The 23,811-nt window shown below is 40.5% G+C and overlaps 1 protein-coding gene across 1 annotated transcript; it reads right to left on the reverse strand.

Moving 5' to 3' along the window:
* Positions 1-13,090: 13,090 nt before the first annotated feature.
* Positions 13,091-23,384, reverse strand: MPPED2 (metallophosphoesterase domain containing 2). Its single transcript, XM_008582440.1, has 4 exons — positions 23,371-23,384; positions 20,082-20,197; positions 17,039-17,152; positions 13,091-14,464 (listed from the first exon to the last, which is right to left on the reverse strand). Exons 1-4 carry the CDS (start codon positions 23,382-23,384, stop codon positions 14,346-14,348), a joined length of 363 nt encoding a protein of 120 aa, XP_008580662.1. The 3' UTR covers positions 13,091-14,345.
* Positions 23,385-23,811: the final 427 nt, after the last annotated feature.

Genomic DNA, 23,811 nt, shown 5'->3' on the forward strand with positions numbered 1-23,811 from the left:
TAGTAATGTAAGCCAGAGCCAGTACTCAACCCCAGGTTAGGTCAGGCTGACCCTCAAGCTCATACCCTTTCCACCGCACAATGGTTCCTGTCAGCACTTCTGGGTTCTGGAGGTGTAGAGCAGGCCTAAGAAGACCTTGGAATCTCTGTTGGATTTAATTTTTTAAAAATCATTTATATTAAAAACAAACAAAACAAAACAAACCCCTCTGTGGTTTCCCACAGGATATTTTTTTCACATGGTTGAGACGCAAACCTATTCTTATTTATACAGCCTGAACAGAAGGTTTAGTTTGTCCTCTTAAAAAAAGTGCTGAGTTAATAATCTAAGAGTAGATTGTCACACTGGCTACAGGAAGACAAATAATCAAGGATTATAAGTCTTTAATTTAATATAACTTATTCTCATTAATTAAATGCCAATTACCTGCTTGTCTTTCCTGGGAACTGGCCTTTGCAATCAATCTTTTCAGAAACGTTGTACACACACGCTCACAGAGGTATTAATATCACTCTCAAGATTTACAGGCACTGGACTCTTTGGCTTAAACCATCCTCAAACACTCTACACTGTAACCGCAGATAATCGTCATAAATTTGCTGATCTTTGACCTAACCGGTTCTTAAATTTCCATTCTCTAACGGGCTTGAGGAGTTCATATTTATCATACTGAGATGCTTGCTTCTAAGGATCAACGCATTTCAGCAAAGCTCTGGATTTCAGATCTCTGACCCATTCTCCTACCTTGGGCTTTTGCTATTCGCAACAGATGAGAATCCTTGGGGACTAAGAGAGTAACTCCTCTGACTCCCCTGTGCAGGGACATAAAACGAAATCATTCATTCACAGACAATATAACCTTGCAAACTATCTGGAGCAACTTGACCTCTCAGAAGCCTTTTGAATGCCCCACCTGTACTGATTTAAGCATTCAGTGGCAGCAAATATCCACTGCTGAAAATATTCCCATTCTACTCTTTAGCAGCTGGCTATATCTACAATTTTTCTTAAACTTCTTATCCTCTAGACTGCTTTTTTCCTTATGCTTAGACATAACTATACATTTTATGGTTGTTATAAATTTAAGTCTTGCAAGTGGCTGATGGTTTTGCTTTGCAGAGCTGGTCTGGAATATGTGCCTTCTAATTCCATATTTCAGCTCAACAAAACAAGGAGACAGAGGAGGAAACCAAATTTATTGAAAGAAAGCACAGGTTGATTTGCAAGCTTAGAGTCACACCATCCTGCAGCTGATCAACTTCCACTCTTTCTTTCCTAACTTTTCGATTTGGGTGCCCAGAACAGAATTAACTCCATCTTAACCATTAGTTGAATGCTCTTTTTTGTTTCTTTATTTATTTAAATTAAAATAGTTATGCATACACATGCAAAGTGGAATTCAAAGACTACAGAAAAGTAGAAAAGAAAAGTAAAATTCTCCCATTCCCTGTCCCAATCCTGGAGCTACTACTTTAACGGCAATCAAAATTTAGATGGTATGCTTACACCTCTGTTTCTGGATATATCACATTAGGTAGTAACTATTGACTCCCCCCAAAGAAAGATGAGATAATTAATATACCCAATCTTATATCTCCCTTCCTTTCCTCCACCCCAACTTTTGTTAGCCATATTGTTATTGTCATACTGTCAAGGTTTATATTCTGTCCTATAATTGCTATTACATTTTTGTGCTTTATATGTAAATTATAGCATTTTAAAGTAACAGCATTTACAGTGTTGTGATTAAGAAAATATTATTCAATACTGGACCGACTAATGTAATTATATTAAGAGAAGTACAGAAGTTAAATTCTCAAAAGAGAATTTTCAAAGTGTCACAAATGGATCTTTTTCTTTTTCTACCTTCTTTTCTGTTTTCTAGGTCATACTCTTTAGCCACTGTTTCTTGTATGTTAGTTTGTCCTTTACTTTTAATTCTGTTATAAGTTTTCTAGAGCATCTGCCCTAGTAACGTTTTCATATGAGTACATATGTGGTAAGTGTTCTGTAGTTCTGTAGTTCTCACATATTCAAAAACCTATTTATTTTGCCCTTACATTTGATTGGTATTTTTAGTTAAATTTATAATATTAGGTCTCAATGACCTCATCCTGGATATGGAAACTATAATATTCTGTCTTAACTGTCTCACTAATTGCAGTATGTTCATCAGCATGTTGTGAGATTAAAGGGAGATAAGTCATACAACATGCACGAAAACTCATAAAAGCTGTATAAATAACTTTATTGTGCTCTCATGAGCCAGGTCCCACGCTAAGCTTTTTGCATCCATTTTCTCACTGATTTTTTTCAACAATCCTGTGAAACTATTACTGTTATCCCTCCCATTTTAATAAAGAAGGAACAGGCTCAAAGAGATGAAGTAGTTTCATCAAAACCTTGCAACTTGTGAGCGGTGGAGTCCTGTCCTGACCAAACCCGCCTGTCTCCAAATCCCATGTTCCAAATATGACACGAAAAATGTGAGCTATTCACCACCATTATCATTTTTTTCAGGTTCATCTTTTCAACAGTACACCCTGTGACCTGGCTTAACCACATATTTAAAAATCAGCCTATTATGTTTTTTTAATGTGGGCAGGGCCAAACATCTCGCAAGAGATGCTTCATAGCTTAGCTTGACCAATTCATTTCTCCAATTTGTATGAAAGATACCTGGTACTAATGATTCCTATCACTAGTTCAAGGGCTATGAATTATTTCACCTTTTTCCTTCTGTAGTTGAGATAAATATACCTCAGTTCACTCATATTCTTCCAACCAATCTCCATGGTCATGTTGATGACAGTTAGCAGGTGGTAGGGCTGAAATTGTTTAGGGCCATGGACAAGAATAATAAATAATATTTGTGAGGTTCACACCCACAACTTGTCCTCCTTAACACACTACTACTCTGATGTAAACTCAACCTACTCCACTCACTCCCCCAAAAGGGGCAGCTCTAGGTCTTATATGAACCTGGCTGCTGTTGATTAGATCAGGGGTGGACACATGGCCTGAGCGTACCAATTGATTGATGAGGAAGAAGCTGATCAGATGATTTTTAATAAGAATCAGGCAGAAGGTTTGTGAAAAACCACTGAGGCTACATGAAGCTACTGAGGTGCCTGGAGATTCTGGGTTTTTCCCCCTCCCTGGGCTGGCTTGTTTCTTGCTATTTATTATGTCTATAACCTATAACAAACCTTTTTTTTCTTGATTGAATTGGAATGAGTTTTGGTTCCGTGCAATCAAGCATTACCCACCCAAAAGAGATGTTTTGAACTTTCTTTAATATCAAAAAGAACTTTTTGGAAGTACAAATGTGCAAAGGTCCATCATCTAAAGAGCATAAAATGATATTTGTCAGACTTGAAAGAGTTAAATTCCAACCAAGAACTAAGGGGTTAACTTCCTACTCTTCAGTTGGGCCCAGATTAATTTTGGTTGGTTATAAATGGTGTTTTTATTCGAGAGGGACGGGACATATGTGATAAATGTGAGGACTATCATATGTCTTATAAAGAGCTAATTGTTTGTGAAAGATGCTTCACCAGTGACACACACAAGTCTGATACTCCCTGGCGGCCGGCTCTTCTATAATAATTTCATTAAACCATCAACCCTTACACCAAAACCTAATGTGACAAAGCAGAGATTGTCCTCTTTGACCTTCGCAGGATATGGAAACATTAAAAAAAAGATCAAATACTCTTTTTTAAATAAACAACTTTATGAGAACCTAATCACCCTGAATACTAAATTCAAGCACAGGACTTACAAGCTGACCATTTTCCCATTAACACTGTTGTTAATTTTTCATGCTATATCCAATTTTCTCCATGTCTCAGACAAACTACTTACTCTAATTTATTAGCCTAAGAATTGCTGAATTACAGAGGTAGGAAAAAATTATATGTTTCTCCTTGCCTCCAGAATTAGACTCCCATCATGAAGAACTGGAATTCTTTACTCAAGGAGTCATTTCTTTCCATCCTTTAAATTGGTATTTTATCAAATCTCTGGCCTCTGGAATGTTGGCAGGCTATACCTGAAGTAGAATGTAATGTACTGTTTCGTGTCTTTTTAAGTCATTTCACATTTATCTTCAGAATTATTTTATGATTTTATGAACAGTTTAACATATTTACTCATGGGTAAATGGACAACTGATGAAGATTAGAGAGGTTTCATTTGCAGTGAAGACCTCATATTGGGTCTAAATTGGTTCAACTACCATCTAAAGATTATAAATTGTGGACACCAAACTATGATCATAATCTCTAACCTTTAAGATATTGCTTTTAAACAGAACAGAGAGAAAATTTCTTTAAAACATATATATATATATATATATATGACAAAGATATATATTAAAAAGGTGTGTCTATATTAAAAAGGTATATCCTGTATATATTTATACCTTTTTATATATTTATACTCATATATACCTTTCTATACCAGCCTGACAACAAAGACAGTCCTGAAACTCAGCACTGTGTTGGAGAAATATTTAAAGTCTTTGGCTTGTAGCTATGTCTTTAACTATAATTAGAGAAACATGTTTGTGGAGAGGGCTGCCTTCTCGAGAAGAATAGGGAGACATGCTAAAACTGTGGGAAAGTTTGGGAACTGTCCAAAGCTTTAAGGTGGTCAAGACCCTGGCCTGTGGGAAATATATTCCATTCTTCGTTATCTGGGTGTCCATTCCATTATCACTTTGCAGATGTCAACGTTAATATTAGCCAGAGAAGTTCTAAATCATTGAAGAACAGGACTGCACTCATTAACCTGTTTTGAGACATATCATTCAAAGAGTGAAAGTTTAAGAGATGTGAATCTTTAATTTCCCAGATTTAACATTAGCCAGATCTCTCTGGCTTATAGACATGCACACCAAACTACATGATCCAAAGGTCAATTACTTCCCGTTCATTTCTTCTTCCAATAAAACATATTTATCATCATTCTTAAATGAATTTACTGATACCTTTTTCTGTTTATACATAACAAGGCCAAAAAAAAAAGAATTATGAAAATGGAAGCCATTGTCTTCAAAACTCACTAGATTTTTTATTGGGATTGCGTGTTATGGATTATCAGGTAGAGAAAACAAAATAGCACCATCAATTTTCATATTAGTCATTCATAGAGAAACAGGCTTATTTGCCCTGGAGCAGGTTAGATCTCTGTTATTAAGACTAGGGGTTAAAGCTTTGGTTGGCTCCTCTCTTTGGCCTAACTTTGGACTGAATCTTCTGCTTAGTAGAGTGCCTGGAGCTCCAGGATGGCCACATGATAAAGACTGCTTACCAGTTGCATGGCTGTAGAGGTACAAATTTGCAAGACTGATCTCAATTGAACTTCCTTTAGGTGCACGTCACTGACCACTAAAAACACCTGAAAATATATGCATTAAGGTGTGTCATCCCACTTCTAAATCTTGTCTCTAGAATTAGGTCTAAAACAGAATCTCTTTGACTTTATGTGAACCATAGAGGCATTTTCTAATAAACTGAAATAACTGTTCATAGATTCAATTGAAGAATGACAGTTATAATTTTACAAAACTATCAGATTAAAGGGAACTACATATGATTTTTTAAAAAATTGGCTAAATCTCCCTCCAGAATTTCATCTAGGTCAGCAATAATTATTTGGGGGGTTATGAAAGGAGAATGTCTCTATTGAATTGCTTTTAACACTGGTCCAAAGTGGTGGTGATAAAGAGGTTCTTTAAATAGCTTTGAGAATGCTGAGCTTTAAAAACAGTAGGTGATGTCCTCAGCATCCCAGCCAAGCTATTCACTCCAAATACTACCAACAACCGCAGTGCTACTGCCATGGATATAAATATTCATATCAATAAATGGGATACTGCTGAATCCACAAGTATAGCTGGAACAGCCTGTATATTGTCACTTCGCTGGAGATACAAGATTTATTTCTTGGGAAAAGTCTTCAAGAGTAACACCTTCTCAAAACAGTTTCTCATGTGTTGCAAAAGTCCATCACAGATAGATTGTGTTTTCTATCTCTGCATAATCTCTGAACTCAAATATATTTTATTGTTATTCCTGGATGCTGTACCCATAGACATCACTCTTCCTTGGGAAAATGACCTATTAAGTAAAGATGCAAGAGTATACCATAGTTTCCAAATATCCTCCGAACACACAGATTCCATGAAACCAACATATTGCTCCCCCTGCAGCCAGTGGTCTTAAGATTAGCTCTGGATTTTAAATTTTGGTTATTTAGCCCTTTAGAAAACAATGTAAGAATGCTCTGATTCTATGTACACCATATTACAATTTCATTGGTACTTTAAAAGATAGCAAATCAAAGAAAAGGGTTAATTTGTTATGTATTAGACATAGTATTATTGAAGTAGACACACACATACACTCACCATAAATACTTTAATACAGAAACGATGTGTGATGTGTATTATTATTTTTCTTGTTTCTTCAGAATTGATTTCAACACTTTTTTTCAGTTGAAACCTTCCAAGTTATATTTTTCAACTCTTTGAGACAAGAGGTAAGAAGGTAAACATGGTATTTCAAATCTTACCAAAACTTATTAGTGCTACAGAAAGGAGTATTGTGTTTAATGTTCCAGGATCTCTGTATCAATTAATGCTTCAAACCTTTTATCTTCATCATCACCATCATCTAATGAAACAAAAACTATGGGAAGTGGCCCTTTATGGTATTTGAGATAGTACCAGATCCTACTTAGAGATGACATCTTCTGCTTTCTCTCAAGAAGTCTTCAACAGGTAAGAATTACCTTGATGTCCCTTTTCATCTTCCATTTCTGATCTATTGATCTGTGCAAAATTCTGCAGGAGATGGAATTAGATGTCTCCAGCATGGGAAGATGGAGTTCGAGGAAGTGGGATTAATTGAGAAGAGGATGAGACATGCACTCACACATGTAATATCCTTTCTCTTGCTGGTGAGTATGAGTTCAAGAGAGCTCATGGGGGGTGGATCTCATTGCTTGTTGAAGTGCCCACTCACAGCATCTGTGCCAAGGCCCTGGTATCCACGCCCCATAATCCAACCCTACAGACCACACCCACAGGAATACAAGCTCTTACACCCTGGACCAGCTCCCCAGGAAACTGGCCAGGAGAATACCAGTGCAGCCCAGGCCAAAGTCACCCTTCCATACAAGTTCAGAGCATCACAAAGAAATAAGTGCGCAGGGTAATATTTCTCCAGAGAGCTATTTCAGATTCCACATAAAAGTAACTGGTGGTCTCGGATAAATCATTCCTCTCATTTATGTGCTGAATGGGAGAAAACAAGTCAACAATTGATGCATGCAAAAGCACTTGGAGGTGATGGATGGAGACATTACCTTGCATTCCGTCAATGGCATGCCATTAGAGCAAACCATTTCATAGAGTAAATTAAGAAAACAAACCAGCTACGTGACACACTTGGAATTGCCACTGGCCATACCAGTTTATCTCCTCCAGGAATGAAGCTGCACGGGATTGATATTATCATTATCACAGACTCCTATTCCTAGGTTAGCTGCCTGTGCTCATCTGAGACTTGTACCCCCACCTCACACCTCCCCATAACTATGGCCACTCATGTAACTGCAGAAACCCATGTATCACAGACCCCAATTTTCTTTTATTGCTTTTGCAACTATTACTTAAATATCTTATTACTATTTACCTTCACGAGTCAATATCTTGTTTTCTCCACCAATTTATAAGGCCTTTTCGTGGCTAGCACTGGGTCTTACAAATGTTGTTTACCAGCACAGCACCTGGCTATGGTGTTCAGTAAGTACTTGTGGATTTCATCTGTGATTAATCTTGCCTACCTTTCTCACATACCCAGCTACTGTTTGCCAAACACTGATTAATAAATTAAAGTGTGTCTTGGGACCCAGATGCTGGGAATGCAATAGAAGGTCTGGTCACTAACCTCAGGGAACTCACAGGCAGACAAGCAACACCAGAATGTGGTGCAGATAGAAATATATGTGGGAGGCTACAGCAGCACCAAATGGGGGTGTTCTGGGTGGGGGTTGGAGGACCCAGGGAAGGCTGCTTGGACATGAGTCCCTTTAAGGATTAAGTGGTTGTCATGTAAGCATTATAGCTGAATTGCACAAAGGCATGGTGGTGAGCCCAAGCAAGCGTGGAGTGTTTGGGTTTCAAGTCATTTGCTATTTCAGGAGCTTCTACTGAAAAGCTCAACCTATTCCCAAGGTGATCCACTAAAGTCGGGACAGAAATGGGCTATGAAATCTCAGGCTCTTTCCCTTGGTAAGCGGGCTCTGAGAGTGTTCAGATCACCTCACGGTAACTGTGGCTTCATAAAAATCAAAGCTGACTGATGGGGAGGAGGCCCTCTGCTTTCGCGTGTTTAGTCTACCCGAGCTTTTAGTGCCACTGCGGCTGTGCTTCCTAATGGAAATGCATCTCTCTCTCTCATCATTACCCAGATACAAATGCTCTCGGATATGAAAGAGCTTTTTCACCTCTATCTTTTTGTCTTGTAATGTGCCCCTAATTCAGGAAGGAAACGAGGAGCAGTCGAGAAGAACACACCGCAAATGTTTTGTCAGGTAGTTCAAAGGGAGAGACAGGAATTTATAGAGCTCAATTTCTGTACCGCTTCAGTTTTTTTTTTTATTTTTAGATGACCGGTAAGGGGATCTTAACCCTTGACTTGGTGTTGTCAGCACCACGCTCAGCCAATGAGCAAACCGGCCATCCCTATATGGGATCCGAACCCGTGGCCTTGGTGTTACCAGCACCACACTCTCCCGAGTGAGCCACGGGCCGGCCGCTTCATTTTTTAGCTCCATGACTCTGACTCAGTCCAGTTGAAGGAATTAGTTTTCTCTTGTGAAGGGATGTGGCTAACAGAAAATAAGATAATGTCTCTTTTTTACTTTCATTTATTTATTTATTTATTTATTTATTTATTTATTTTTTATTTTTTTTCCTTTTTGTCTTTTTTCGTGTCCGGCAACGGATCGCAACCCTCAGTGTCGCACCCGTACCGGACCGGGACCGGCAACGGGATCGCAACCCTCGGTGTTGCTCCCACACCTCGCTCAGCCAGTGAGCAGGAACCGGTCTGTATGTGGGATCCGAACCCTCAGTGGGAGCGCCACCGCACTCCCAAGCGGCGCACTGTAGCAGTGCACCACTGGGCCGGCCCTATTTATTTATTTTTAAGAAATTATGCTTGACCAAATATTAAAACCTTTTATGCAGGGCCCTGTTGATATCACAGTATCAATTCTGACAAATCCATTATGAGGTGGGAATTATCCCCATTATACAGGTGTGGAATCTGAGGCTGAGAGAGGTAAAATAGCACATCCAAGGCTAGTGAGCATGACTGATTTCAAAGCTGGGGACTCTTACCAACACCCAACGTCTTGCAGGCCTGGCACACACGTGTATGTCAAAACACAAGTTCTGAGGAAGAAAAGGCAGAAATCATGTACCTGTCTCTCTTGTAGCAGGAGGAACTGGGGGCCCATCAGAGTTGCTGCAGGCAGAGTGGCTGAAGCAAAAGAAAGTGAAACAATGGGAACACTCAAAGGCCAGATTCTGAAGGTTCTTTCAAATAATTTGGTTTTCTTCTCACAGATTGGCAGCTTGTTCTCTGCCACAAAATCACATCTGTCTGGTCAAAACTGATCTCCTCATCTTTGTTTATTCCTGAATGTCAAGCTGAAAAAGGAGTTCATGTTCAGAGTCCAAATACCTTTGAGGTGCTGTGTGACCATGGTGGTGCCACTGACCTTCTCTGAACCTGTCACGTTCTGCAGAGCTGACTTTATATGGGCACCAGGGAAGAGTAGGGCTTCTCATGGAGGCTTCTGAATCAGTGTGTTCTTTTCTTCCATGGAAAAGCAGGATAGAAGAGGAAAGGTAGAGGGGACGTTTAGAAAAAGAAGGGAAAAAGTGTCCCTAAACTTCTGGACACACACTCAGCAATCCTGCTACTTACATACAAGGTAGAAGAGAAGACATTTTGCGTTAAGAAGCTGACTTCTAGATGTGGGTCTGCAACCTTCCATGAAACCACATATTAAGACAGTCGAATCCTGGAATCCTCCCCACATACGATTACTTCCTACCCCATGCCTAGCTATGTTTCCAAGCGCCTCAGCTCATAGCCAAATTCTCAAAACAAAGTAGAGCTTAATCCACTTTTGTTTAATAATTAAACAAATAATACTTAAAAAGCTTTTAGGAAAGTGGGAATAGGGTATGAAAAGATAAACAACATATGGATTTTAACTCTGCTGAAGCTGCATATCCTTGCTGGGTGAGGGTAGGGGGTGGGAGCATTATTCTGGGGCACAGCAAGTGTTTTATCTGAAATAGACAAATCCCAAATCCTCCCAGCTTCTGTTTCTCCCTCCTTAAGACCCGGGTCACAGTATTTATTTACTTAAGTGATGGAGATGAAGGCCCACCTGTCAGAATCACAGTGACCTGTTTCTTAAAGGGATTTCTGTAACACGCACCCCCCATCTTTATAAGACAAAAGGGGATTGCAAGAAAATCCACAGAAATAATTCAATAATTGAGTTTGAAGGAGATGGGTGAGATGGAGTGAGGAAGGGCTCCTAGGGGAGAGAGATACTGCAAGAAATGAGCAGACCTGTGGGTGCCATTTTAAGCAACCTGAAAGAGTAGACGCCTCTTCCTAGTGAGGAATTAGAAGGGATTTTGCAAAGCATGATACCCTAACTCGAAAGTCAGGCTCCCTTATAAATGTGCCTGGGGTGGGGTCCTCAAATTCTTATGAAGAGAGGCTTGTTCCAGTTCCCAAGGAATGCAGATAAGCACTTTCTCAGAAACAATACCACTGCTGCTCTCGAGGGTGAGGAGTCAACAGACAGGGTCCCGCCCGGAGGAGCTCAAGAAAAAGCACAGGTGACCTTACTTAACACACACACACACCATTTGCTAGATGCCAGGCAGTGGTCTCCATGCATGGACTCAAACAACACTTACGACAACATCCTCCTCCTCATCACTCCCATTCTACCCAGTTCAAGGCATCAGTGCTAGTCCGAGGTGGGGCCAGGGTTTGGGAAGGCACACTGGCCCAAGGGTTTCTGCTCTTATCCACAGCTCTGTATAGTGCCTCAATCAGAGAGGGGGTGGTCCCACCTGATGCTGTCATAAAGCCACGTTGCAGGGTGCTCCAGCAGACTCCTACATGAGAGAGAGGAAATATCCCCACACCCAAGTCAAAACGGAGGGCTTTGACATTTCTGGGCCAGAGGCAGGATGATGGAAAGGGCATGGGCTATGGAGTCAGACAGACCTGGTTTAGAACCTTCCGGTTTCCAAGGGAAAGTGTGTGTGTAAGTGTGTGCGTGTGTGTGTGTGTGTGTGTGTGTGTCTTACTTGCCTATCTATAAAGCAGGGTTTATGTGATATTCCCCAGGATTTTGTGAAGTTTAGAAACAAAATAGGAAACCTGCTTAGCAGAGTGCCCAGTGATGGAAGGACAGAAAAAGCCCAATTTGTAAGAGCTATTTTGAATGTTCCTTGTTATAAGGCCCAGTAGAGAAAGCATTAGGCTTCTGGCTGGTCATTATGGATCCACCAGAGGCAGTTCGTGCATATGGAATGGTGGATCGGCTGGAAGAAGCTCTATCTATGAGCCTCTCTAGATTTAGCACACTGGATTGCTTCCTGCTCCACCCAGTGGAAAGCCATTTTAGTAAATGCTTAGCTTAATTAGAGTCCAAATGTCTTCTCAAGGGCTGTGCATATGCACTTGTCACTATGATCACCCTCCTGTCTCCACAAAGCTTGCTTTTCCAGAAGTCTGAGCCTAGTTTCTGGTACACTAACCAGGTGAAATTTCCATTCCATAGTCTACCTCTTACTCCAGCCCTCCAGGAAGTCAACTCCCTCTTCTACTGAAGCAGCAGGTCAAAGAAGTATTGTCAACTTCTCACAGTACAGGTTGAGCATCTCTAATCTGAAATCCGAAATGCTCCAAAATCTGAAACTTTCTGAGTGCCTGACATGACACTCAATGGAAATGCTCAGTGGAGTAGTTCAAATTTTGGATTTTTGGATTAGGGATGCTCAACCTGTATGTATTCTACAAATATTTCAAAATCTGAATTTGGAAACACTTCTGGTCCTAAGCATTTCAGATAAGGGATATTCACCCTGTACCGCTTTTGGTCCCTCTTACCTCTCTTGGTCATGGACCACATCTAGTCAGGAAGCTTGAGCTTCTGCTCTGTAAGCTCAGACCAAAATGTCCACCACAGGCTGTGGGTGGCATCCAAGATACTTAATAAATATGAACAGCTACAACGGACCAAGATGATTATGTGTAAATTGGATCTGGAGTTCTGGCCTAGAACATTCTCTCCACTCTGTTGATACCAAAATGAAAATTCCTTTCAGGTATTACAACAAAGATTCTGAAATGCATACGAAGAAAGGAAGATGTATCAGAATACAATCCAGCAGGCACTGGAACGTAGACTTTGGAGATATAATGCAGATTCAAGATCATGCTGCTTTTCTTCAATGGTTCTTCCAGAGAAAACAGAAAAGACATACACAGTTTTCCCCACCCCACTGCCTGCTCCCTCCTGGTTGCTACAGCATTTTACTTGTGGGCATCATTAACAAACCAATGAGGGGAGATGGTGACTGCTCTTGGGGACAAATGAGAATGTACAGTATCACCATCTGCTTCTCCCCACTCACTACCACCAACATGCCCCAAAAAGCGTCCACAGCCTTGACTGCACAGTCATGTTTTTCCCATAGAAATTACAACAAGCAAAGATGAAATCTTCACCCTCTGAAATCCAAAGCAAGGTAGATGACAGCGTGATGGAAGGGAAGAGTACACTGAGTGCCTTATTGATCTCCCTGCCAGCTAGCAAATGGTGGGTAATAAAAATTTATTGAAAATTAGGGGGAAAAAACCACTTATTCTAATTCTTCTGTAAGGGATTACGGATATTGCATGTGAATAAAATTCCCCTTCCTCAGGATGAAAGGACCATCCTCCCACCAGCCAACCTTCCAAACAGCAAGGATTGAAAAATCTTGCAATTTTATTTGCATATAAAGGCCGCTAGATATAGAATATCACAATAAATTTAAAGAAACAACTGCTTTCCTAAATTTCATTAACAAGGTAACATAAAATAGAATAAAGCTCAACAGCATTTACAATGGGAAAACAGAAATGACTATTAGCGACAATATTTTGTGCTAGCCAAGATTGCATCGACACACAGTGCAAAATGGGGGGGGGGAGGAAAAAGACAATTCAGGGTATTTAAATAGAAAGGACAACTAAGCCTTATTTTAGTTAGCTTCCATTGCATCCTTAAATTTAAGTCTATACACGCCTTAATTGTACCTAGATTTCACTCAAGCTCTTTAAGACCTTGAGTTCTTAGAAAATGTGTCAGTTCCTTCGGAATTCCGATGCGCTGCTATACAGCACCCCTTCGCAGTTGTACTGTCCTTAGCAATATTAAACTCCTAACTTAGTCATAATACACAAAAAAATACTTATATATATAAACCCATATTGAAAAGGAGTCTGCACGCTCATTTGTTTTAACTGCATGAAATACCTGCTCTTGACAGATTCCATTTCCGTATTTTTAAAGCTAAAATAATTTAAAAGAAACAAACAAACAATGAGACCTTGTATAACCACAATATGGATCTCACTAGCTAAGCCGTCCTTTACACAAGGGCCGTTTTCTTCCCTTCACACAGCTTTCTTTACAGTGAGAGCGTGAAGAGAAGTCTTTTCCAGGCCTACTTCTGCTGGGAAGATTGCTATAAATCGGGGCCATGTCTGCAAAAAGAGAAGCATTACCGAGAAAACAACAACAACAACGAAACATCAAAAACGAAAATACTTCAAACAATACTTTTCAACAGTTGTGCAAATCTGGGTGGTTTTTAAAACACTGTCTACCTGTTTCTTTTTTTCTTTTTCTTCCAGCTTAAAGCATATTAAAATAAGACTTTTTAGCACTTTTTAAAAGAAAGCTTGGCTGACCTTTGGCGAACACTAACAATTTACAATGGCGTGGCCTTTGAGAAAACAGAAGGCATTTTACAAATTCACAACGCTCCTTTGATATCAAATGGATGCCCCATTAAAAAAAACATAAAGAAGAAGCACAACCTCTAGCATCATTTGCGTTTCAACATTTTACAAAAAGAACTCACAGGATTTGGAAATAAACAAGAGAATGTAAGTTTATAATTAGAAAAATGGCAGTTTATAGACCTTCCCTCACATTCCAATAGGGCACATAGAGCTTCAGGAACCCTGTGGGTTTGGAAGGTCAAATATAATTGGAGGGTTGGTCGGTTGAAAGCTGACTGTACACGTCGAGGCATTGATGTATGTTGTGTAGCCGTCGGTCATGATGCCATAACCTGTAAGGAGAGAGAGTCACATTCACTGTGATATATACAAATGACAGTGACTGGGTGTAGGACCATCAGGCAAGGAGAACCAAAAAAAAAAAAATGTCAGTGGTCGGTGAGGTGAAATTCAGTTGTGCTTCTCGGTGTAGAAGAACTTTCAGAAGCTGCTGCCTATTTCTACTGTGTTCTTCAAAAAAGAGAATCCTCTGCTTCGACGAAGAGCAATTCTTTTTTCCTTATTTAAATGCTAATGTTGTTGGGGAAAGGCTTTGATTTGTTTACTAGTGAGAATTAAAAAACAGAACAAAAAACATTTTTTTGTAAAAAATTTTCCTTCTTGTTTAAATAGAATTTTCATTTCAAAGCTCTGTATTAACCACTGAGTTCTAGGGAAGGAGATGTGCAACATAAGAATAACTCCTCAGGTGCACACACAACCAAATGCCAAAGGGGCTTCAGGACAGGCAGGAAGGAAAGAGCTTCGCACTGGAGCTGGGAGATGAGGGTACTCAGCTTCCTCATCTGTGAAATAATCTCGAAACTGCCTCCATGAAAGTTAACCATAAGTGATTTTATCCTACTTGACTTATGTGACTTTCATGCTGAGTCCATTTTATTCAAGAGCGTCAACTAATCAAATGTCCAAGTGATGTGTAGAAACATCACCACAGGACAACGTTTCTAAGCTTATCTGGACCCTGGATCAAGCAAAAACATTTGCCATATGTAATATAAACTTCTTGTGGAGAGAACAATAGGACAGTTTCCCTAGGTCTTTGACGTATATGTTCCTTTCATAAATTTTTAATATGTTGAAATTTTTAGCATGTTTTCAAGTTTGCACAATTCCCTGGATACTTTATATTTGCCTTGCAGCCTCTGAAACTAACTTTGTAATTCTGCTGGCTTCAGGCACTAATGGCAAATAGAAATACAGCTGTGAAAAAATAAAAATTACCACGACTTACAGAAATAACTGATAAGGTTTTATTCCCCCCATTTGCTAAAACTTCTCCAAGTAAGCCTGTGGAGAGCTTAACGAGGGTCAATGGAGAAATCTCTTAAGAAAAGAAAAGAAGCATTTAAAATGTGCACTGTTTAGTTCTGGGGTCATAAAGTCTTATTATCTCTCTCCATCAAGAGGTTGGTATTTGCCCTCTCTCTGCCCTCTTCAGCTGTCTTAAGTGAATAAAAGGAAGACAAGTTTATTTGAATATAATCTCCTCCCTTTTGAGCAAGTTTATTATTTTGGGGATTCGGTGGAATTCTCCAATTGTCTGGCTAGTTTAAAGGTAATGAATGATTTTTTTTAAAGATGAAATGCAAACCCATAGGCATGCTGTAGGAATTCAAGCCTGTTTTCAAGATAACAGCCCTCCAGAAATGTTTAGATATAAGGTCCCATCTCTCTGGTCTCCCCTCCTCACATCCCGCCCCACTGCATCAGACCTTGGACAAGTGCCCTCCTTTTCAGGGAGCACAGCTCAAAGTCAGGACAGGCTGTCATCGCTCTCTGGGAGCTGTACCCCTGCTCTCCATCCACGCAGCTGGTGCCTGCACTTGGAGCAAGATGAATTTTCTCTGGCCTCAGTAGGATGATTTTCAATATGCTCTTTATTACCCGCCTAACCAGGAAGCCACGGGATTTGTGGTTTTGAAAGGCAAACTTTGTTTTTTGCTTTGACAGGCAAATGGCCTTAAATATCTTAACTTGCCTGCAGATTCATAAAATACTCCAGAGAGCAGCTGTAAGCAGGAGCTGAAGAGAATATGGTGCTGCCCACCCATTGCACACCTGCTGAAAGAGGGCTTTGTGTCCGACCGAAAGCACAGTTACCCCCAGTCTGAGAAAAAGCAGGACAGACAAAACCCAGAGCCCTGAAGGTTCCTGTGAGACTTTCAGGTTCTGTAAACTTGACTTGGCTTACCTTGCAAGGCAGAAAAGAGCAGCTGGACCAGTTTCCATTTATGGGCGATTTAATTATTCTGCTAATCTCAGCCTGAGCTAATAGCGCTGGTGATTTCTGAGAAGTCTGAAATTGTTTTCTGAGGTTAGTAAGAAAATGTCTACCTGCAATTGAGCAGGTTCTTGCCACTTCTGTCATATATCTTTCATTGCATGTCCAAAGTTATTTTTCAGAGAATGCCTTCTCTTCTTGGGTCTTTGTTGCATTCCAGATGAAACACAACATTTAATGGTTAGGTAGAAAGTGTACAATAGTTCCTAATAAACAGCTTCTAATGTCCAGGCATTGCTTCTAACTCTCTTAAAGAGAAAATATGTTCTACGTACTTCAGGGTTGCCCTATAAGCAGTGGTGATCAAACTTTCCTCATTAGATTCTGAGATTCCAGAAGCTGCCTGGAAGAGTGCTGGGTTTGTGACAAGGTGGGCCAGATGTGGTTCCTACTGATAAATATTTATCAGCTTTATTTGGAGATGTTTCTCATAAGATTTCATCTTATAAAGGCGTTCCACTGCTGAAAAGTTTGAAAACCACTGCTCCAGGTAGTCCTAGTTTAGCTAAGGTCTCCCCCAATGGAAGGACACAACATGTTGTGAATTCCTTTCTTTTGTTCTTACCTTCATGGATTCCACCAAACACATGGAGCTTGGGCCGGACACGCCTCTGCACTGTGTTTAACAGCTCCACACAGCCCACTCTCTGAAGCTCCTTTGGAACCCAGTCTCGAAAACCTAAGGGCAAAACGCAATCAATACTCTTAATTTTCTTTCTTCAGGTAAGGTTTCATTTAGACTTTCAGGAAGCCATAACTCACAGAAGGTTTATTACATTATCTGTAATCCTAGCCTCTCCATTAAAGCTCACAATGGCTTTTAAGAAACTTTTCACTTGTCACTTTGTCTTCTTTAGGATCTTGATTTTTTTTTTTTTTTTTGGTTTCCATTTTTTTCTTTCCTGTTAATTAACATTTTCTTTTTTTTCTGCAAGGGATTTGATTTATTCAGCCATAGGTTTCAAATCTTCTTCATAGGCTCTGTGACGTTTATTCCCGGCAGTCCCATATCTTTTTCTTCCTCAATTCAGTTACTTTCTCTTTTTTATTATATCTTTCCTATAGCTGTTTACTTCCAAGACGGTTCAGAGAAGGAGGACTGGGAGGAGCTGCCTGTAAACTGGCCACAAGACACCTGGCTCTCTTCAGATACGTCAACTCTTAACCCTTGCTGGTTCCCGATGACCAGAGCTTTGGAAAGCCAGTTGCTCCTCCAGTCTCCCCTCTAGCAACAGGCAACAATATGACCTCGTGGTGGCATCAAGCAAGCTGGGGCTAATTGACTACTTTAAAAGTAAAAGCCACTTAGTTCTACGCTTAATGCAGAAAATCCATAAAAACTGACATTAATTATAGCAAAAGTCAGCTATCTGGATGATTACAGTCTGAAATGGAATCCACATGCCTCAGCAGGATGGGGCATAAAGAAGGTAGGCAGGACGAAAGGGTAAATCGTCAGCTATGGGAATCCATTCCACAACTCCATTAGGTGATTTCTACTGTTAAGAAATGACTGGGCAGAAAGAGACTACTTTCTGCTTTGTTTGGCCCAGTTGTAGACATGAATATTTAGCATCTCTGTAAAGACATGTCAGCTGGGATGCAGAGAGTGACCAGACCAGAGCATCTGGAAAGAATATCAGATGAAAGTGGGGCTCTAGTGAACATCTAACCAGAGTTTCCAAACTTTTTTTAATTAGAGGAAAACATCTTTATTCCACAGTGATTGGTATATTCATTCATGGATGTGTTTTTCTTAAAGGGGAAGACTTGCACCTGAGCAAGTATCTTGTCCATATCCTAACAGCAAAGTCCCACAGAACTACATCTTCACTCCACCTTTACTACAAAGAGAGGGAGGCCAGCATTTCTATGAAGGGCTCCTGGGATGTCCGGGTTCTTTGGAGTCTAGAATTCAGACTTACTATTACTGCTTTACTATCACTCATATCTATACCAAAACTAATGACTTGATAAAGTGTGTGAATTGACTGTTCTGTTGAAAGTTACATTCAAATCATATCCCAGTCATGTAAATGGTTCTATGTGGAAGATGTCCAAGTCCCTTATAATAAACAGCCTAAGGGAAATCATGCCTGTACCCATCGGGCTGCTCAGGCAAAAGGATCAGGTTGGCTGGAATGAAAACTCTATAGAGTGCTCTCACTGGGTAACTCATGCTGATCAGAATATTTAGCTGCAATTTAATGATTTAGTTAATCTAATGGTTGTAAAATAGGGAAATTAATTAATTATGATTTGATAAAGGTCGTTGGCAAGTATAATCTTTTAAAACATGTGATGGGGTGATATGGGACAGGGAAATAAGTGTTGGGATGATGATTGCGAAGTGCTGAAAAAGTCAGGGACTGCTGATCTTGTGCAAATCTGAGCAATTTCCATGTCAGCAACACAACTGGTCCCTCTTCTCTCACTTTCCCATCATTAAAATGTGCCACGAAGGTATACGTCCTGGTCCTCTCTTCCGCTGTTTCTTCCCTCATAAGAGAAGGAATGAAACACCAAATGGCTTGAAGGAGAAAATACTGACAAAGATTAAATTTGCATAAGGGGATGAATGTTAGATTTTTTTATTTTGGGAGCTGACAGAGAAAGGAAGTCACTTGGATAATAACCCCAAGCCACAGAAAAAATTGCGAAAATCATTTATTTTGTAGTGTTTTCGCTCTCTCTCCAAACCAAGATGATCAAGAAAACTCTTTCAGCATTGTACACTCAAAAATTTGTTAGGAGGGTAGATTTCATGTTATGCATTTTTTACCATGAAAAAGGGAAATAAAAAGAAAAAGAAAGAAAAAAACCAAAGTGAAACATCTGAATTTCCTGAGCACGTCTTAATTGAACAGGAAAGGATCTGGCATAAAGGGTGCTGGGTAGAGGGGGGATCAAGGGGTAGTCCTGGTTGAAAAATGTTCTGTGGCTAAGCCAAACAGATAACAAGCTCATGAATAATTAGAAAATAATAAGTCAAATAAGCATCTTCTGACCCATAATCTAGGTCCCTAGGGGGTAGCTTTGAAGCACACAGATAATATAAACCTGGATGCTCAATGTGCCTGTAGGATAAGTACCCTTAAGTAACTTTCAACATAAGTCTTTACTGAAATATCTTGGCTTAAAAAAAATTCTGTTCTCATATAATCATCTCAAATGTTAAACTTTAAGATCTCCCAGGTTCCAGCAATATATGGAAAAGGAAAATGAGCTCCTTTGAACAAAAATTTTCATCATTTCATTATCACCCAATTGCCCTGCAATTGGAGATAGGTGTCTTCCTTCCAAGCCCTACCCCATCCTCCACACTCCAAAGTGAATACAGTTCTTAAAATAAATTGTCAAGCTCAAAAGACCATGGCACACCATACTCATTTGATTTTTCCCTGACTCGACTAAATCGAAAAATTTAATTTCAAGAACACCTGTAAGCCCAGCAGAACTGCTGAGTTTAATTATCATACTGGGTTTCTTTAAAGACATTGACTTTTCTTTTTGTGTTCACTTTTTTCTTTTTTTGGAGGAAAATGATTATGTCCCCAAAGCATTATTCATTATACTTAGAAAAAAAGGCCCACCTGTGCTTCACTTACCTAGAGGAGGTCCATGTGTCATGAGTATGTCGAGGCCCTCCGGGATGAGGTTCCACTTGTCCAGCAGTGACTGACCTCTGGGTAGGTTAAAGCCCCATCCATTAAACCACGGGGTCCTTTGGGGGAGATAATGCACATGGTATCAGGCCTGCAGAGCCACATCTCTGCTCCGCAATATTTCTCTCTCGCACATTCCCCCACAGTTTGTGTTGCTCTCTTTTCTCTTTTTGATGGCTGCCCCTGGCAGCAGGATGCTTTTTTGTTGACTGCTTCAAAACCAATCCACATGAAAGCAAGCGTGGAGCCTGCAAATTGTTCCACTAGAAAGGGGCACAGGAGCCTTTACAGTGGAGACTTTCCCAGCAGTTCTCTATCGAAATCTTGACAATGCTTTGTCTTCCCCCAAATCTCAGTGCTTCCTGAGATACCCAGCCCCAATCCAAAGCATTTCCACCTTCCCTGTAGTGCCTCAGAGCTAGGAAATTACACCAGTACCCCTTCTCCCTCCCCGTCACTATGGAACTACTTCGCTAGCAGGATTCTTACTACAGTCCTCAGAGGAAAGGACAAGGGCTCTGAGGCAGAAACCTCTGTCCACGGAGATGTTTTGAATATCTAGGACTGAAATTTCTGAAAAAATATGGGGGCTCTGAAAAGTGAGAACATTGGTGAACAAAAAGCAAATGTAGACTTTTCCCCCTGTAAGCAAATGTGGACTTTTCCTCCTGTAATCAAAGGGAACATTCTGGGGACATCTCTGGTCACTCTGGAATACACTCCCCTGGCAATGAACACGAGCATTTCACCATTACACGAACTTCTGCTCCAGGAATGAGCTTCTGAGATTGATGCTCTATGTAAGAGGGAATAGGGTGTTTTCCATCCAATGAGCATTTCTTTTTTTTTTTTCCTTTTTGTCTTTTTTACTGACCAGTAACGGGATCGCAACCCTCAAGTGTCGCGCCCGTACTGGGGACCAGCAACGGGATCGCAACCCTCGGTGTTGCGCCCGCACCGCGCTCAGCCAGTGAACGGGAACTGGTCTCCACATGGGATCCAAACCCTCAGTGGGAGCGCCGCCACGCTCCGAAGCGGTGCACTCTCCAGTGCGCCACCGGGCCGGCCCCAATGAGCATTTCTTATTGGAGCTAAAATGTCTCTATTGTTTGTAATAGTGGGAGAATAATCACTTTTTCTCTACAAATACTACAAGGCTAAATCATATTAGAACTAAGCAGTTTCCATACATATACATATAAACAGTATTCTTTGAAACTGACTCTCTTTTGTTCTGTAGGAAAATTCCAGTTTGCTAGCGTGTACATGTAAAAGACTAGTCAGTCAATTTTCTGGCTAAGTCCAACTTTCTTCCTTAGCTTAACCTGCACCTTCCTACTGAAAGAAGTAACCCTTTGTACAAGGTGATCCCAACCTTGTCAGTAACAGCTAATCAAACAGGGAGCACTCTTATTTAAAGGAGATCATTGGCCATACTAATCAGATTTTTTTAAAGAATTTGAACTCAGAAATGCTGATACAGCATTCATTTGGTGGTGGACATGCACAGTCAAGGCCAGAGGTGGCAGGACAGCAATTGAAAGCCGTGTAAAAGTCCACATTATGGATGAGACCCTCAGTTCCCACAGAGGTGGTTGAGAGAGAGTTCCAGAGAGAAGAGATTGTGTGGCTCCAGCTAGAAAAAGGGGGATCAAACTAAGAAAGTATCTGACTTGCTTCCTAACCCTCTTCCAAGTCCCTAAGCCATCCTTGGGGTGCTTACTTGTGATAACAATAAGAACGTAATAAGAACAATCACTACTATAGCTATTATTTATTGAATGCTTACTCTGTGTCGAGTACTATTCTAAGCACGTTATTTGTATTAACACTTTTAAACCTCACAACAAACTCATGAGGTGGGTATTATTATCATCCCCATTTTACAGATGAGGAAACTGAGGCACAGAGAGGTCAAATAAACACAACAAATAACTTGGATATAAACCCAGGCAGTCTGGTTCCAAAACCCATATTTAACCACTCTGCAATTCCTCTTTTTATAGACCACCTGAACTAACTTCTTGCCCTGGCTGAGGCTCTTTGGGACTCTTTCAAGTTTGAGTGTATTGTTGCTTGAAGCCAAATGAGATCTAAACTGGAATAATATATGAAATTCATGGTTCTGAAATCCAGCAATAACACGGTAGAGTGGACATCTATTGCTTTTGCCTTCCCAAATCGTTCCCCTTTCTTTTAGTGACAACACCTGAGTCTCCTTTGGAGAATCCTACTCAGTACATGTGCTTCTGGAAAGGTTGAATCCATCACTGCTCTAGGATGTACCTTCTTAAAGAGTATTCAGTTTAGGGATGTACATCTGACCCAAGCTGGGCCAATGAGGTTCATCCTCAGGATTTCACTGGTGCTACCTAAAAAGAGGTCATGATTTCCTCTCAAGGATCATGAGTCTCAAGAATTATGAAGGCCTAGAATTTCCTGGGAGCCATCTTAGCCACCATGCAGATAGTGCTGGCTTGAGAATCAACTCATAACAAAAAAAACCCAAGAAAAGAACAGACACATGTGCCTGAAGCCAATCAAACCTTTACTTCCAAATACATGAGCCAATAAAACCTTTTATTTTTATCAGGTCCTGTTTCTTGCAACTGAAAGATTCCTAATATATACTATTACTGTTTCTAGTGTCAAAATGACCTATGTTCCTATGGTTACTGCTCCCCTCCCCCAAGATATCCACATCCTAATCCCTGGAATCTATGAATATGTTACCTCAGTTGGCAAAAGGGAAGAAAGGTCACTGACAGAATTCAGCTGACCTTAAAATAGGAAGACTATGCTGGATTATCTAGGTGGACCCAATGTAACCACAGGGTCCCCAAAAGTGGAAGGGGGAGGCAGATAAGCAGATTGGAGGGATGCGATGTGAAAAGGACTCAAACACTCCACCTGTTCTTGCTGGTTTTGAGGATCGAGGAAGAGGACCAGGAGCCAAGGAACCTGGGCAGACTGTAGAAGCTGGAAAAGGTAAGGAAAGAAAACGAATTCTCCCGTAGAGCCTCCAGAAAGGAGGGCAGCCCTGCTGACAGCTGAGTTTTAGTCCAGTGAGACCCACGTCAGACTCTGACCAACATATATGCAACATAAATATGGGTTTGAAGCCACGATATTTTTAGTGATTTGTTATAGCAGAAATAGAAAACTACGATAAAACTTACAATGTGGGAGCTGGCTATAAAGTACAGGGCCTGTGAGTGACACTGGGCCTTACCTGGTACACCGCATGTGCTAGAGCAACAAAGCCCCTGCACAGCCACACCTCCTTGCTCAGCTGGATGCATTGCTTTGGGGATCCTTTGAGGAGAGGGCAGTTCTTGCTTTCTTAACCCAGTCGGGGGGGGGGGGGGCAGGGGGTGGCATGGGGCATCAGGCTTCACAGGCCTGGGGGTAATACTGGGTAGACCCTTTTAGAACTCAATTAGTCAGTCTTGCTCTCTCCTGTCTTATAGGACTCCCAGGTTAGGATACCCATTCTTCCCCACCATTTTACAATGACTCTAGATTTGTCTTAAAAGACAAAACAAAACAAAAAAGGCAACTGTAGAACCCAATGAAAGCTCTGTTCATTTTGGCAAGAGAGAGGAAGAGTAAAATAAGAAAAACATCTGTTTTCCTAGATTTTGAAAACAAGCTTCTGGGTCTATGGTTCTTG

This window comes from Galeopterus variegatus, unplaced genomic scaffold (genome assembly GCF_000696425.1).
Source record: "Galeopterus variegatus unplaced genomic scaffold, G_variegatus-3.0.2 Scaffold2613, whole genome shotgun sequence".
NCBI classification, from domain to species: domain Eukaryota; kingdom Metazoa; phylum Chordata; class Mammalia; order Dermoptera; family Cynocephalidae; genus Galeopterus; species Galeopterus variegatus.